General features: G+C 35.0%; 1 protein-coding gene and 1 long non-coding RNA gene across 4 annotated transcripts in view; one reads left to right on the top strand and one right to left on the bottom strand.

Moving 5' to 3' along the window:
* LOC132140808 (microtubule-associated serine/threonine-protein kinase 4-like) overlaps window positions 1-16669 on the top strand; it is a 190020-nt gene that overhangs the window by 43952 nt on the left and 129399 nt on the right. For all 3 annotated transcript variants that reach the window (XM_059549801.1, XM_059549800.1, XM_059549799.1), the window contains exon 2: window positions 8382-8535. In XM_059549801.1, coding sequence (XP_059405784.1) covers window positions 8382-8535 — 154 coding nt within the window. The remainder of the gene's footprint in view (window positions 1-8381; window positions 8536-16669) is intronic.
* LOC132140297 (uncharacterized) lies at window positions 4782-5953 on the bottom strand. Its single transcript, XR_009433768.1, has 3 exons — window positions 5898-5953; window positions 5608-5656; window positions 4782-4854 (listed from the first exon to the last, which is right to left on the bottom strand). It is a non-coding gene; the product is annotated as an uncharacterized LOC132140297 (long non-coding RNA).

Below are 16669 nucleotides of genomic sequence, written 5' to 3'. Positions count from 1 at the left end.
GGTGTTTATTGTCCCTCAGCAGCAGTATGGTGAATGCCGTCAGCGCAGCTGAACAGTTCTGTGTTCAAATACATGCAAAAGGCTTAAGCTTGCTGCAAAGCACCGGCAAAAGTAATTACCATAAATGTGACTGTGGGAAATAGTAAGGAGATTTTTGAATTATTTACTAATAAACTAGTGTTTTCTGAGGTTGTGTCGCAATGATGAAGTTGGCGATCTTGACTCGTCATCCTCCATTAGACACAACTTTAAAGAGAAGTGCATCTTTACGAATTATGATTATAATGAAAGAGTTTTTGTTTTCGATTTGTTTTATTTCATTAAGTTGTCATTTAAAGCTTTCTATAGATATATTTATCATGTCTGTGAGGCATGTTTTCACTGAGTTTTGGTTCATTTTTGTACTCCTGTTAAAGACGAGATGGCAGAAAACGTTATTTTATTTTATAAAAGCACAACGTTTTCTTAATATTGTTAGTTCACACAAATAAGTAGACCATTTGCAGTTATGGATGATGTATTACTCTTACCTTTATGAGCAAAAATGATGCCGTATCCACTAGGGCTGTCGCGGTTAAGAAATTTCCCCTGCGGTTATTATGGGTGGCTCAATAGCGCGATATGCGGTATTTATCCTGATTTTGCTGCATACAAAGCTCTATCGTTGAGTTATGTAGCATATATTGTTGCTTTTTAAACTGACAGAGAGAAATGTTTTAAAACATTTTTGTTTATTGTTAAATGCCAAACAGCAAAGAACATGCATTTTCCAATATATATTTTTAAAGAAATCAAAAGAGTTCTAACATGTATTACACATGTATTGCACGCGACTTTGGACAGCAGCGGAAATCTAGACTGATTATCGTGCCACCACTGGCCCACCAGGACAGTGGATTCGCGTTGGAGTCGATGCACTCCTCATGCAGAAAGCGTGTGAGCTTGTTATCTGCTCACGCTCTCTTGGGTATGGGCACTGACGCGGAGGTTGTCCGTGACTTCAGCAGGTATGCCTGTTACTTTCACGGCTGTATTTTACAGATTTCGCAAAGGCTTCAGCTACTCCTAACTGTCGGCCGGTCTCAGCTGTTCTTTTTGATGTTGCTACGCGACCTGATGCTTGAGGGGGACACTCTAAAACGCTTACCGTGAAAAACGCTTAACATGGCTTAATGTACTAAGACAGTGATATTAACAGACCAAACTCACTAAAAATCATACTAATAAAGTTGCTATCTATATAAAAAATCAGATGATCCCTGAATATGAATGCAACTCGTTTAATAACATACTGTAAAGTATTTTCCTCCCATAGAAAACCGTTATAAGAAAACGCTTAATGTACTAAGACAGTGATTTTTAAAAACCAAACTCACTAAAAATTATACTAATAAAGTATACGATGTACAAAAAACAAAAACAAAAAAAAACAGATGATCCCTGAATATTGGTTGGAATGTGAATGCAAGTCGTTTAATAACACGTTAAGCCTTATGGTTTTCTATGAGAGGAAAAGGCTTAACGTGTTATTAAACGACTTGAATTCATATTCAGGGATCATCTGATTTTTTGTAGATAGTATACTTTATTAATATGATGTTTAGTGAGTATGGTCTGTTAATATCACTGTATTAGTACATTAAACCACGTTAAGCGTTTTTTACGTTAAGCGTTTTAGAATGTCCCGATAACCTCAAATTAAATGTATTGCCGTGTCACAGGAACCTTTTTGCAGCAAATTTTGCATATTGCCTCATCTATATTCGCTGGCTCGCACTTTTCATTGGCTTGAAAGCCAAAATGTTCTCATACTGGCAACGTGATATTAGGTTTTGGGACCAGATCGAGCGCCTCCCATCGTTTCAGCCGGCCTATTCAAAACAAACGAAGCACCACAAAGCTACAACAGCTCGCGAGAAAATTACAGTCGTAACCATATTGTATCATTAATTTATTTAACATTGAATGCACAGTGACAAATTGAAAAAACAAGAAGGCCACAGCCTCATAAAAAAAAAAAAAAAAAAAAAAAAAAAAAAAAACACTGAACACTGCGGTTTGCTATCTTTCCTCTGCGGTTTGCTTGTCAATAGCGCGGTATTACAATATTGCGGTTATCGCGACAGCCCTAGTATCCACTAGGGATTGGACGGTTCACTGAAAAAAAACGAACCGTTCGGTTCTCCACACACGGTTCAGCACACACTGGGACCCTGGTTCAACTTAAATCTGACAAAGCATCTGTAATATGGTTTGCTATAAATAACACGTAAAACAAACAGGGTTCAGGTAATATATGTTTCTACTGATGTTTGTGCATTCTGGCTTCCCAGACATGACAAAAAACATGGACAAACTATTTACTCTTGTTCAATTTGAATGCCGTATGCTGGAATATGAACAGTCATTTATCCCCCGCACATTATATAACCCACGCGTGCACAGTTAAGACCTGAACAGCAAACATTGATATCTGTGTTTAAACCTAAACTCGTTTAAGATTTGTCAGTTTAAACATTTAAGTGCCACAGGATGCAAGCTCGCACGCACAGTGAGAAGATTTGTGCGTACGTTCACCCAAAGCTTGCAAATATTAAGTATTGTTTTTAAATGGAAAGATTCACACAAAAAAATTGTCAAAATGCCCATCTTGGTAAGTATCCTACAGCAGACATAGCTGGCTGAACGTAGGCCTACTGTATCAGTTCCCTGGATCTCTGCATTCTCTTAAAGTGACAGTCTTTATATTAAACAAACAGGAACAACAAAGATATCACTCACTGCTTCTGATTGAAAAGCTTTTGTAACTTTAATAAAGAACAATCTTTAATTTATACAGTCTAATATGCAGTATTTACATTTTGGTTACTTTATTCAATTTCTGTACCTAAAAACTAATGTTAGACCCCCACTAAAAAAAACAAAAAAAAAAAAAAAACAGTTTATTTTATTTGTATCTTTACTCTAATGTATTTATTTGTGCTGTTGCCCGTAGTTAGTATATTATTTTGTTTTTCCATAAACATAGCACATAGTGAACCGTACCGAAACCGTAACACTAAAACCATAAAACAAACCTAACCGTGAAAAAGTTGAACCATTCCACCCATAGTATCCACTGAAAAAATTTTTTTTTCTTAATTAACTTAATAAAAAATAGAAAACAAAATATAATCACTTTGCTATTACATACAAAACTTAATTATTTTAATAGCTGAAACAGTAGTATACGCAGTTTAGGGACTGTTTGAGGAGCGTCTCGCTGCAGCTTGGGACATCCAACCCCGCCCACATCCAAGTGTGACGTCAGACGCCACGCCTATGCCATACGTAAAAATACGTCATCGGGTGATGCCAGATGAACACCCATGTGTTGTGCGCATGTGCAAAAATGGCGGAAGTATGTTTGTTTTATTTTTTATTTTTTTATTTTATTAACATTTTGTCAAAGTTCAATTTTAAGACGTAAACAAAATTGAATCAATATGGCGAAAGTATACTGTTTCGGGGATCAAATTAAATAATGTTATCTTTCGTTTTACTAATACAGGTTAAATAACTTGTATTAAATACATTTAAATAGTACAAATTAAACCTAGGCCACATCTCTAATGTATGGAAGTAAATTCATCCAAACAGCTGGTAAAACGCCTGCATTGGTTGATTATACTTAGGTAAATTAATAAAATATTTATACCTTCCGCTGTTCGATTATGTAATGACAAATTCACATATTTTATGATCGATTGTAACATACCTTAGACAATATCAAAGTTAAGTAGACAATTTTGTTTAAGGCATTTTTATTTATCTAATTCTCTAAAAATATGTTTCACTTATAAGGTAGGAATGTTAGTGATCATATCACTATTTTAAGGATAAATATGGGTGTTATGCAATAACTGGAATCCTCCCCTCTTTATTTTTTTTTTTAAATGTGTTTATTTTTCATATTTCTTTCATTTTAAATAAAAAGAATGTTCCTGAAATTGGCAAATTTATATACTTCATTTGGTTTTAAGTATTTTTATTTTCCTTTTAATTATATACAAGAACAATTATGATCTACACACTAATATTTTTTATATGTGCATGGGGAAAAAAAATGTATCACCTCGCAAAAAAGAGCAACTACATTAGCATGATAGGATTGGTGGTTCTCTATATAGACTAAGCTACACATACATAGGCTTAAGTCATTGGTTGCTTTGATAGATTATGTAAGTAACATGGCATTGACTTTTGGGCCTTTTTCCATCAACACAAATATATATAAAAATGTGTCCAAGTCCTACGGATGCATAAAGATCAATAAAAAGACATCCCTTGTTTCACTTGGTATTGTTATATTTATTTCACAAAACAATAATATTCAACAATGTAGAGTAAATAAATTATTATAAATTAAATAACTCCCAGAAACATGGTATTGACTTTCAGCCCCTGTTCATCAACACATTTTAATAAGAATGTTCCATATCCTCGCGATTGTCAAAGACAAACACACAGGCATCCCTTGCTTCCTCAGTCTCTCTTTTCAGGTAGTCTTTGATTATATTAGACTGTTTTTCTTCGTCCATCTGAAGAAATTCAGGCTCTGTCACCTCTCCATGGAACAGCTGACAGTGGTGTAGCATGGTGTTGGGTTCAGAGCCAATGTCCCTTGTGAACTTCCTCTTCAGTTCCTCTTTGATCCTCTGTTGAAAGTACAAAATAAACTGTGTTTGTGGGGTAAATCTAAAATTACTATAATTTTTTTCACACAAAAAAAAAGTTTTTACCTCATCACTGTCATCTTGACCCATCACAGTTTCCGTACTAGCTGGCTGTTTGGTGATGGTGGACTCTGACAACCTAAAGACAGACTCAAAGGTTAGGTAAATGGACCATTTGAAGAGCATCTTTTTAGTATTTCCAACCACTCAAAGCATTCAACACATTTCTAAACATTCAACATTGTGGCCTCTCCAAAGTTTTGCTACTGCTTAACATTCTAGGAGGAAACATTTAGTGTGTCTGGGTAGTTTGAATGCAGAAGAATCAATTTCATTTCATTAACCAGTTGTGTGTACCTTGGATGTGACATGTTTTGCAAGAGCAAACTACACCACCACCTTCGGAGCTGAGGGATGTTATCCTAACAGATAAAACACAAAATAAAAAACTGAGAATGCATTTGAAAAAACTTCTGGAAAAAATAAATAAATAAAAAAGGAAAACCTTCCAAAAGAAAATTTGAGGTCATCACCTGGCTAAAGTCAAATGTCCAGTCCAGGGCCATATAGAGTGCATACTGAAACAGACAACAATTACCATTGAGAAAATTCAAATATTGAAATTAACTGACACCGATTTACTGTAACGTACAGATAACACGACCGTATTCATCTAAATACTGCATGTAAACTAAACTAAACTTCTGCCATCACCATAACTGCTCAGAATCTGTAATTCACAGCTTACCAACAGCATGAACAGACCACAATCCAGTCCCTCTCTCTGGGTTGGAATATTCTATCAAATATTTAAATGTATAATACATTTTTTTTTATACATAAAACTACAGAACAAGGACTGAAAAAAAAACTGATGATTGCATTCTCGTACCTTGGTTTTAATGATCTTCCATGGGCCATTCATTTTAAGATGAAGTAACCTGTAGGATTGTAGAAAAAAAGTTAACAAAACTGTAGAGTGTACACAGCAAGTTACAAAACACACATAGATAAATAACAACAATATTCTCATCACTTTAGTGGTTACCAAGAAACTACAGTTCATCTTGTTGTTCTTTGAGATTCACATACATATTTAGATTATACAACATACATATACATGCATATATGATTTAACAACACAAAAACCAATCAATATCTAAAGACATGCTCTCACCATACCTCCATGCTCCACTGCATGACTTATGTGGTTCTCTAGGTGAAGTGTAAAAGAGAACTTCTCTTCAGTGGTGAAACTGGAACATTCAAACCCCCCATCACGGCAGAACCGTTCTGGATCAGGTTTGGACTGCAGAGGTGTAGGATACTGTAAAACATGATAAATATTATGTGTATATAGAAGGATACAAAGATTTGCCACGAACAGAGACATAGTACATAGTGAATTGTGTGGTTGCTCAAACAAGTTATTGTGCAAGAGTTGTCAGTGTATATCATTAAATATATTCCATGTGTTTTGCGTGGGGCCAGTGGAGTACATGTATGTGAGAGAGGTGAAGTGTGAGTGTGTGTGTGTGAGAGAGAAAGAGAGATCAGTATTATGTGTCAGGGATATAAAAAAAAATGAAGGATGAATCAATGCACATACATTTTATCAGGATACAGTTAGGAGCATTATAGACATTATGAAAGTAAACACAGCAGTGTTGGTAGCCTTAAAACGTGCCTGTGTGAAGTCAGCATCGTGTCTTTGTAACTTTACTAAAGCTCATAACAAAACAGTTATCGTTGTGCTATCGTTTCACTTCATGTCTAACAAAATATTCATTGATAATTTAATGTGTACATTTTACCATTTTAACTATTAACGTTAAGCAGAGACATACAGTGAGTGTGACAAACACTTTTGGGCTAAGAACCGAATTATTCATTACTTACAGCCATGGCAGATAACTTCTCCCTCTTCTGGGCAACTGGCAAATACAGATAACAACAACTTCTTCTTCTTTCTGGCGATCGCAAAACAATATTTCCTTCTTTTACCGATTAAAAACATCACAAACTTCTTCACTTCAGTCTTCTCAACACTTCTTCCTGTTTGAAATTTAATGAGAACGTGACGTAGATGGATATAGGCGCGGTTTATGATGGCACATCCGGGTGGGCATGGTTGGATATGTGACGTCTTTGGATGTGGGTGTGGTTTCTGACGTCACGTTTGGATGTGGGCGGGGTATCTGACGTCACGCTTGGATGTGGGTGGGGTTGGATGTCCACCGCAGGCTGCAGCGAGCCCTACTTGGACTGTTTTGCTGTTCAAATCAGACACTAGAGCATCCCTTCATTCAGACAAAGTGGAATATCCGATAAGAGACTGTGTAGAGGGGCCAAGTCTGGAAGATTTTGCTGCTAGAGAGTGTGGCCAGCTGGTTTAGCCAAGGCCAAAGATCAAAAAGGCCAAACTACAAGAATTGGCCACTCGAGGGGCATGTGACTGCAATGGAGGATAGTCCATAAGATATTATTAAGCTATGAGATGTTCAGTTTGATGCCCTTAAAACACTTAATTTAGATTTTCTTTTTATTTAATTTATCTTGATTTGTTTTAAGTTTAAATTTCAGCTCAGTGAAGCACTGTAAGCACCAACACTTTTATTAGTAAGTTACCTTTCTTGTAGAATTGTGCTTCAAATAAAGAACTTTATGTTGACCAGATTGTTAGTTAATAATTTAAAATACAAGTCAATATTGCCTATATGGACACCGAAAAAAAAAAAAAGTGAACTTGTAAAACTGCGGTGTTAAATGTGATGCAGTCGAAAATTTGGATGTACCTAACTTTTGTGCTGATGCACCTAAGAAAAAAGTTAGGCGCACCAGTGCAACCAGTGCAAAAAGTTAGTCTAGAGCTCTGACGTGACTTGTCAGTGCATATTGTGTTGCCAAATGCACATTATAAGCAACTGAATCCCAGAGCAGATGCAAAGATGAATTTGTGTTGAGCAGCATTTACTATGAACTGAACCAGATCAGGTGTAAATGAACAGTGAACACTGAAGTGCAGTGTATATTTATTTAATTAAATTATGCAATATCGTGCAGTGCAAGCTTCAAATTGTAAATTTTGGTTTTATTTTGATTAAACGTGCTACCCAATATGGTTTGGTAATAAACAGTTTGACATTTCCACTAACGTGTTTATCATTTGAGGTAGAAAATGCCCTTAGATGTGTTTGCTTGTCTGGAAAGATTCTATCTGTATGAGAAAAGGGCTTGTTTTGTTCAGTGAGTGCTGGAGGGGGTAAAGGGGTAACCTCAAATGAACTGAAAATGTAGGAAATTGTTGGTTATAGAACATGGCTTCAAAAAAAATTAAAATGACAATTATGATGATAATGACAGGGGATTTAACAGTATTAAATGCAACATTAATAACGATTCATGCTGAGATTGATAATTCAGTCGAAATGAGATGACATTCATGGGTGTTTAACTTTAATGGGGTTGAAAAATAAAGTGATGCCAGCCAAAAAGGGCAAGGAGTTTTAGAGATGGAATAAGTTACTACATTACAATGAATGTAGTAATGCATTGTCAGTAATGCATATGCAGCCACGTGTTAAATATTTTTGTAAACATTGCAGTGCTATTCCTAATGTAATGGTTCCCAGATTAAACTCCATGTTGATCTCATCTTTCTTTCAGCCGGATAACATCCTCTACTCTCCCTTGATGCCCTTCCGCAAGTCCAGCAACCCAGAGGTTTCTCACGGCTCCAGTTTAGCGCTGAAATTTAAACGACAACTCAGTGAAGATGGCAAACAGCTGCGGAGAGGAAGTCTAGGGGGTGCTCTAACAGGTAACACCCTGACTTTTGGGTACAGCCAGATGTAAAGAGTTGGGGTGTAATGGTTCAACTTAATCACAGTGCGAATAATCACAGTTTCGATATTCGGAATGTTTTTTGATGTTTGCTGTGTTTAGGGAAAAAAAACTATACTAAAAATGAAGAAAATAAGAACAAATAATCTGACTACAAGCAGTAGCACAAATAAATACAATAGAGCAAAGATACAAATAAAATTAACATTGCTTTTCAGGTTTTTACTCGCATTGAGCAAAGAGTGACTGATTTGTCCAGGTTTTTATATAAATAAATATATATATATATATATATATATATATATACACCGTATTTTCCGGACTATAAGTCACACTAAGCAGCATATATCGCCCTCTCGCGGCTGTAGACGGTAATGTTTTCTCTTGGCTCTTGGGGTCTAAATAAATGCGACTTATAGTCCGGTGCGACTTATATATGTTTTTTTCCTCGTCATGACGTATTTTTGGACTGATGCAACTTGTACTCAGGTGCGACTTATAGTCCGAAAAATACGGTGTATATATAATAAATAATATATATTTTTTCCAATCGCTTTTGATGTAATGTGTTGGGAAGCCAGAATGCATATCCATCAACTAAAACATACATTAGTTGAACGTATTTATAACAAACCATATTACAGATGCATTGTCAGATTTAAGTTGAACTGCGGTGCAAATGCGTGCTGAACCGTGTGTGGAGAGGCACGATTAAATTATTAATTTTTTTTTTTTTTTTTTTTTTTTTTTTTTTTTTTTTTACCGAGACCCATTACATCCTTAGTAAAGAGGTTCATGTTGGGCAACTTCATATTTTTTTAGAATACATGATGATAATGTTATTAATTTGAAATGAATGGCAGAAAAATATATATTAGATAAACTATAAACATTTTTTATCCCAGTACTTTTTCCAATACACTGTAAATAATGGCACTCTCCAACTCAATTTTTGAGTGACATCTAAATTTGGCTGAATTGAATTTCTGTGAATAGAATTTTATCAATTATGGCAACAGTTTACTAACATTGGCTTAACAAAAATTATATAATCAGCCAATAGAAAAAGTTTGGTAACAGTTGTTTACTTCTCACTACCCCCTGCCAAATATTACTACTACTACTAGAACAACGCGTTAGAATCATCAGTGGCAAATATGTAAATGTACTTACAGTTTGTAAGTCAGAACAGCCAGCATTGTAGTATACTCTAAGGATCAGGAAACAGTCCTCCATAAAATGCGCTTGCACACATTTTAATATTTGGGTTTAACTGTTCTGGAACAGTGTTGTAAATACAACTTAAATGATTTCTAGTTGTGCCCTCTTTTGGAAGACTAAGCAAAGTAGTTTCGCTTTCACAAGGAAACACACAGTCTCCACAACACGGAGGCGGCAGCAACAGCGAGAATAAAAGTTACAAGTACTTTTTTGCATGAACATTTGGGCATTATGCAAAACTTCTGTGTTAGAATGAGCCATTTCAGGTAGGAATGGTTGACTTAACTTTTTTATAAAGAATATCTCTTTGGATTTGAGACTTTAGTCTTCGCAACTTTACAAATATTTATGCACAAAGAGCTTGTAATACTCCAAAGATAAAGGAAAAATTTAAATATGCGTCATATGACCCCTTTTAATTATTTGGTGGACAGACTTTCTGTGGAGGGGCAGAATTTGGTTCTCTGATTTCAAATGATTCTTTTGTGTTCTGAAGATGGGAGAGAGAAATAGAGTGTTTGAAATAGAGCTGTCAAACAATTAATCATGATAAATTACATCCAAAATAAGTTTGTCTACAAAATATATGTGTGTGTGTGTACACACAAAATACATAAAAGAACAAAAACATTTATACATATTTTTAATATATACATACATGTATGTGGTTGTATTTATATGTATATAATAAATATATATAGTGCGCACACATTATGTAAACAAACTTTTTTTTTGGACACGATTAATTGTAATTAATTGTTTCACAGCCCTAGTTTGAAATTAACAAATTGGCAAAATATTTCAGAACATATTATAGTGCCATTTTATTTTTAAAACTTTTTTATTTTTTGGATTTGACTCTTCAGAGCTTCATTGTACTGTTTTCATTAGATTATGATCACCATATTTGACTACATTCTGGGTCAATCTGTGTCAACTCCATGTCGGTTCCCTTTTAAATGCAATGAGTATCAGCTGTATAGAATGTGACCCACATTTGGTTTACGACCACTGAAAATGGGTAATATTCAACAACTGAGATTCCACACAGCCACAACGATTCCAGTATTTCTGGCAGTGAACAATATAGGTCCTTGAAAATGCAGATTCAAAAGCAAATTTTACTAGAAACCATAATCTAAAAATCTATTTAGATTTACTTTTATTCTTCTGGAGTTAAATGCATACAACTTAGGAAAAAAAAAAATATTTATGGTACTCTGATAGTTGTGTTCTATGCAATTATTTTGATGTAGGGAAACAAGATGCATTTCTAGTTTTAACACTGAAAAACAATGACCCTTCTGTTCTATTTGGTGTTTTTCTTGCCGTTTCCCGGGGTCTGACATGTTGAATCAGGTACATTGGGCACAATGTTGAAATCTGCTGAGGGTGTCTAACTGGCATTTCCTCAATTCTGTGGCTGATGACTGTGTGGAAGCTGTTTCGCATTGAGCAGGAATCACAATTTTCCTCCTACGCGTCCTGTTTTTTTGACCTGGCTCTGTGACCATGTAGAGCCCACAAACACATAAACATGGGTTAGCAATAAGTTGTCTGGGATAAGATTCTATAGTTGAACTAAAATTCTCTCTCTTTTATTAGTTAAAAGGATCATCTCTCTTCTCTCCTACACCGAAAACTGCAAAGTGATCCATTCTCCCAATTTTAGTTTTTTTCTATTTGATTCTAATTCAGTTCAGTTTTGTAGTCTATGTACTTCAAATAAAAACACTGTAATAGAAATGAAAAAAAAAAAAAAGATTAGCAGAGTAAACCTTACAGCAGTGAGGTTAGGTTAGTTGCCAGGGAGAAGGTTGTTCTGTATTTAGTATGAAAGGACAAACAGCTGCTGCTTCATATGTAAAGGGCATTAGAAATCCAGAAAACACTTAATCCTGAAGAACACTTAACAAACTGAAGCACGCAATGCAAATGGTCAGATAAATCCATTTTATTTGTATGGAGAATAAACCTGTTAAACTAGGATTTTTAAGCTTGACATGTTCATTGTAATTAAATTCATTGCGCATCTCGACACAATCATCATCAAATATACCCTGCATCTCATGTTTGTCAATCAGACAGAAATGACAGGATTTGTTGGCTGCAAAACTTTCTAAATATCCTCCAAGTGAATGGCAGGCCAGATTATCAGCAGTAAATAAGCATATTGTGCCAAATAACACTGAACTTTGGCCATTTATCTGAACTTCTAACCCTCTGGTTTCAAGAAATTTAATATCATCCAACAATGGCTCAAATATTTTGTTGAAACCATATACTTCTTTGTCAATGGAATTAAAAAGCAAACATAGGTGGATGTTTTCAAGAGATGAGTTAAATCTAGCAGGTAGATTCCTCAAACAAAAATAAACTGCTCCCATTTTGTGAACTTTGGTTTTAGAGCCTAAAGGATTTGTTGTTTCAAAATCATCAAAATAAAGTTGAATTTGTAAAGCTTGAGGAAATCTGCTGTACAATTTGTGATTTTTAAAATGTGAGCCATCACAGTAGTCACGCAATTTACCATCACTTTCGTTCGAAACCACAAAAAGCTTTTGCATTTGTTCATTGTCAAAAAGAAACTTCAGTGTATCAATAATAGATATGTATTGACATGTATCTGCTATTAACACTTGAGTTAATTTACCTTGCTTTCTTGCAGTGTCACCTCTGTTTCCAAGGAAGATTTCTGTTGGCTTAATAAAAGAATGGTTTTCAGCAAAATACTTGGTCATTTTGTAGGGGGTATCAACTTCCTCAAACATATTTCGTCCTCTTTCAAAATCTTCCATCAAAGTCTGCACTTCATCATTGGGTATAGAGTAACGATTAAGCAGAGATGTGGTTCTCTCTTGCAAACAGTCAAGGGTTTCACAGAGTAATTCTTTTGTACATGTGATGCTTCTTTGCACATCGGTCAGGGTACAATTTGAAGAGGAGTACATTTTTGCAACAAATGCTGCTGCACAGCTTTGGTAGTCAGAAGTCCTGCAATTACTGGAACCATCAAAATTTGTCTCTAGAATATCAGCAGCAGAGCAAGATGCAGCTGAGAAGTCCTCACTCATGCTGGTGTCAGAGTCTTGTTCTAAATGTACTGGGTTTGCAGCTTGAGCATGCTCTCTATTGAGATGTTTAGCATAAGAATTGAAGTTATGGTATGTTCGTTGACATTTGTTTTGACTACAAACAATTGTATAATCCTGTCCATCAGAAAGAGCATGGACATGCCTAAGATGACTTAAAAGTTTACGGATGTCTTTCGAAGTAGATTTTTTGCACTTCGGACATATGTACATGGTGGTACAATTTAGGAAAGTGCTTGAAGCTTTGAAATAAGCTCCACAACTTTAGATCTCTTCCCACCAGAGAATGGAATATCATACACATTTTCAAAGAAATTAAAGACAGATGTGAGTTGGACAGGATATTCTACATTGCAAACCCAATACATTTTAAACAGCTTGTCGATGGCACACGTCAGACTGTTATCCTCAAGTGGAATGGTGACTTTGTCATTCTCCGCCACAATGATGTATTGCGCTGTAGAACTTGGGGCTCCTAAACAGACAATGTGGGGTTGATGGCTTTCCGACATTGTCTGGGAATTATCCATGATGCTGGTTCCAGCCTGTAAAAATAAAATTACATTTTATAAAATCCATCATCAACACAGTTCAAGTGACTGAAGTTTCTCTTTTAAAGGGATAGTTCACCCGAAAATGTAAATTCTGTCATTAATTACTCACCCTTTTGTCGTTCAAAACCCATAAGACCTTTGTTCTTCTTAGGAACACAATTTAGGTATGACATGAGGAAGAGTAATTGATGACAGAATAATTTTTTTTTGGTCGAATATACCTTTAATTCATCTGCATTAATTAAACTATATAGGCCAGGGATATTTTCTTATTTTAGTTCAAATAAAAATAGACATGCATTATTTTATCGGAATGTTATTGGATTATTAAAGCTTAAGATGTAAACAACGACATCAGCTGATTTAAAAAAAAAAAAAATCCCGATATGCCTTGCAGATAAGTCGAAAAGCTCACATATGCTCAGGGTGTGCTAGTGATAAAAATCACGCAAGTAGTGTTGTCATTCTTGAAGCAAACTTTTCCCTGAATGATGATTAGCTTTACGGTTTTGGATCACTGCATTTAATTAAAAAATGTACATACAGAATGAAACATCCAGCATGATAGAGTAAACAGTCACTAGCATGAGCTGCAACAACAGCCTCCCCTGGGTCCTAATGCCCATTCGGTAATAAATAAAATGAAAATACACAAATAACTTTAAGACACTTGGCAAAAATGAGTTTAAAAATATCTGCAAAAATCTATCATGCATACCTAAAAAACAAAACAAAAAAAATTGAACAGTATAGTTGTATGCAAACTGAGTCATATAATTTAATAACGTCACAAAGTGCTTTAACCAAAAACTGACAAAGATTAATAAAGCTAACATAAAAAGACAATCAAGTTGCTTACTGGCTTAATGTCCAGGAGATAAGCAAGGGCTGACTTTGTACTGCATTTGGCCCACCCTTTGCTCCTTCCTGACGCAGTGGGGGGCAGCAATGTAATAAGAATTTGAAGAGCTCTGTAACATGAATCTGTAGTATGATAGAAAAACACAAAATATAATGACATTTTTCATGGCTGGTATAATGGCTGACTTTAAACTCCAACCTTGCCTTCAGAGAACTACTAAAACTAATGGTGTCCACTGAAAGAAAAACCACATTTTGACAGAACGAGCAAAGTAGCCTACCTTCAATCTCATTATCAGTTGGCATGACCAGAGGATTTTTCACTGTGGACATCTTTTGCAATTTTGGAACAATATTTCCTTCCCATTTTCGGAGAAAGAGGTCAGCCTTACCAGGAAACATTTTTCCAAACTCAGTGTCAAGCTACAACATGGGATAGAATACACAATTACAACACTACCGTGTTTCCTCAGTATATTCACAAAATATTGAGTCTTTTCGAGTCAAGTTTATGCAATTTTAACTTCAGAGAGGCATTGTGGGCCATTCCAGGTTATGAATAACAGTAAAAAATTAAATAAAACATAAAAAAAAGATTATGGTTAAGGAATATATATATATATATATATATATATATATATATATATTCCTTAACCATAATCTTTTTTTTATGTTTTATTTAATTTTTTACTGTTATTCATATATATATATATATATATATATATATATATATATATATATATATATATATATATATATATATATATATAGTGTGTGCGTGTTATTTATATATATATAAAAATTGCATAGATGAATCTCTCACCATAAGACTAGTATTGTCTAAAAAAAAAACATTTTGAATTCATGTGGACTTAATATCTACCAGCCATGTCCCTTTGCTGACAAGTCTATTCATACCTAGCTATAAGGAAAAGCCATGCAAAACACAAGTCCTTACCAAGTATGGCATGTCTACAAATCGAGGATATTGTTCAAACATTTCTTTCACTGTTGGGGACTTGTTTGCGACCCATAACCTGCGATTACTGTATGTTTTCTCCATGCCCAATTTGATGGTATTGAGGTTTTCTGGAGATGGTTTCATCCTTTTGATCACAGTCGTCCACTCCCGAGAGGACTCTTCCTCTCCTTCAGCAGGTACCTCCAAAGTGATAGACACACCAGAGGAATCACTGAATCGACTACGTTTGCGCTGGTAGCGACGCTGATCATCATGAAGTTTCCTCCGTAGATTTCGAAGTCTCATCTCAATAAATCCACTGTGGGAGACTGGGTCATAGAAATGTTCCTGGATGAAAAGCGGAGGATAACAGTTGTAACCTTTACAAGAACCCATGATGTGTGACGAGCAAACCAGCAGAGTGGATGTACTTTTAGTGTTATTGTAATAGGAATATGGGTAATAAAAAAAACAAAAAAACAATTAGTCACCAGAATTTCCATTGATTTGTAACCTGTTAACTAATTAACATACCACACTTAATATTTCAATTTGCATTTATTTAAAGTTGGCTTTGGGTGTTTTAATAAATGCAACTTACAAATCCTTCATTCTCTTCTCCCATCTTGATCTTCAGAGAAGGAAACAGTGTTACCACACTTTCTGCCAACATCCGTTTCTCTTCATTACAAGGGTAACTATAAGCAAAACAAAGACAAAACATGGAAGAACTACCCAATTCAACTCGTACATAATACATTAAAATAAAATACAAGAACCAAATTCAGTCAGTTTTCTCTGCTGCTGATCAGCAGTTTGTTTTATACGTTTTTCCCCCAATTATGTTCAAATTATTAAAAGTAATCAGTGTGTTTTCAAAGTATTCAACATCTTTAAGTTATCACATTCACAGTTGTTTTAGTTAATTTCTCAACTGTAAACTTACAATCCACTTTGTTCCACCAACGCACTGACCCCTATCTTCACAAGGAGCTTTCTTGATGTCTCTGAAAGCATTCCTGAAGCTTCATAATCCTTATATATACTCGGACCTTTGCTTTCAATTAGTGCTCGCATTGTGTCTACATCAATTATATTACGTTGATGCTGGAAATATAAAAAGCACAAAGAAGTTCTTATTAGATGAGTTAGTGATTCAGTTACTTAAAGTCACTCACTTATATTGCTCCAGATTGAATCAGCAGTTTTGAAAGAAATGATGAATGATTCACTCACTGATACAAGTGTACAGACGATTAGTTTCTGTGGAATGGGCAAACAAATTCAAACAGAGTGATACAAATATTAAAAAGAGTGCTGTTATTTCAGCACTCAAGTTTTATATACAAACCTTCTGCTGACTACTTGGACCAGCTTCATGTGTGTTCTTTGGTGCAACCTTCAAAAAAAATAAAAAATAAA

This window comes from Carassius carassius, chromosome 5 (genome assembly GCF_963082965.1).
Source record: "Carassius carassius chromosome 5, fCarCar2.1, whole genome shotgun sequence".
Taxonomy (NCBI): Eukaryota; Metazoa; Chordata; class Actinopteri; order Cypriniformes; family Cyprinidae; genus Carassius; species Carassius carassius.
The sequence above is the reverse complement of the archived record's forward strand: the minus strand, read 5'-3'. Positions and strand labels throughout refer to the sequence as shown.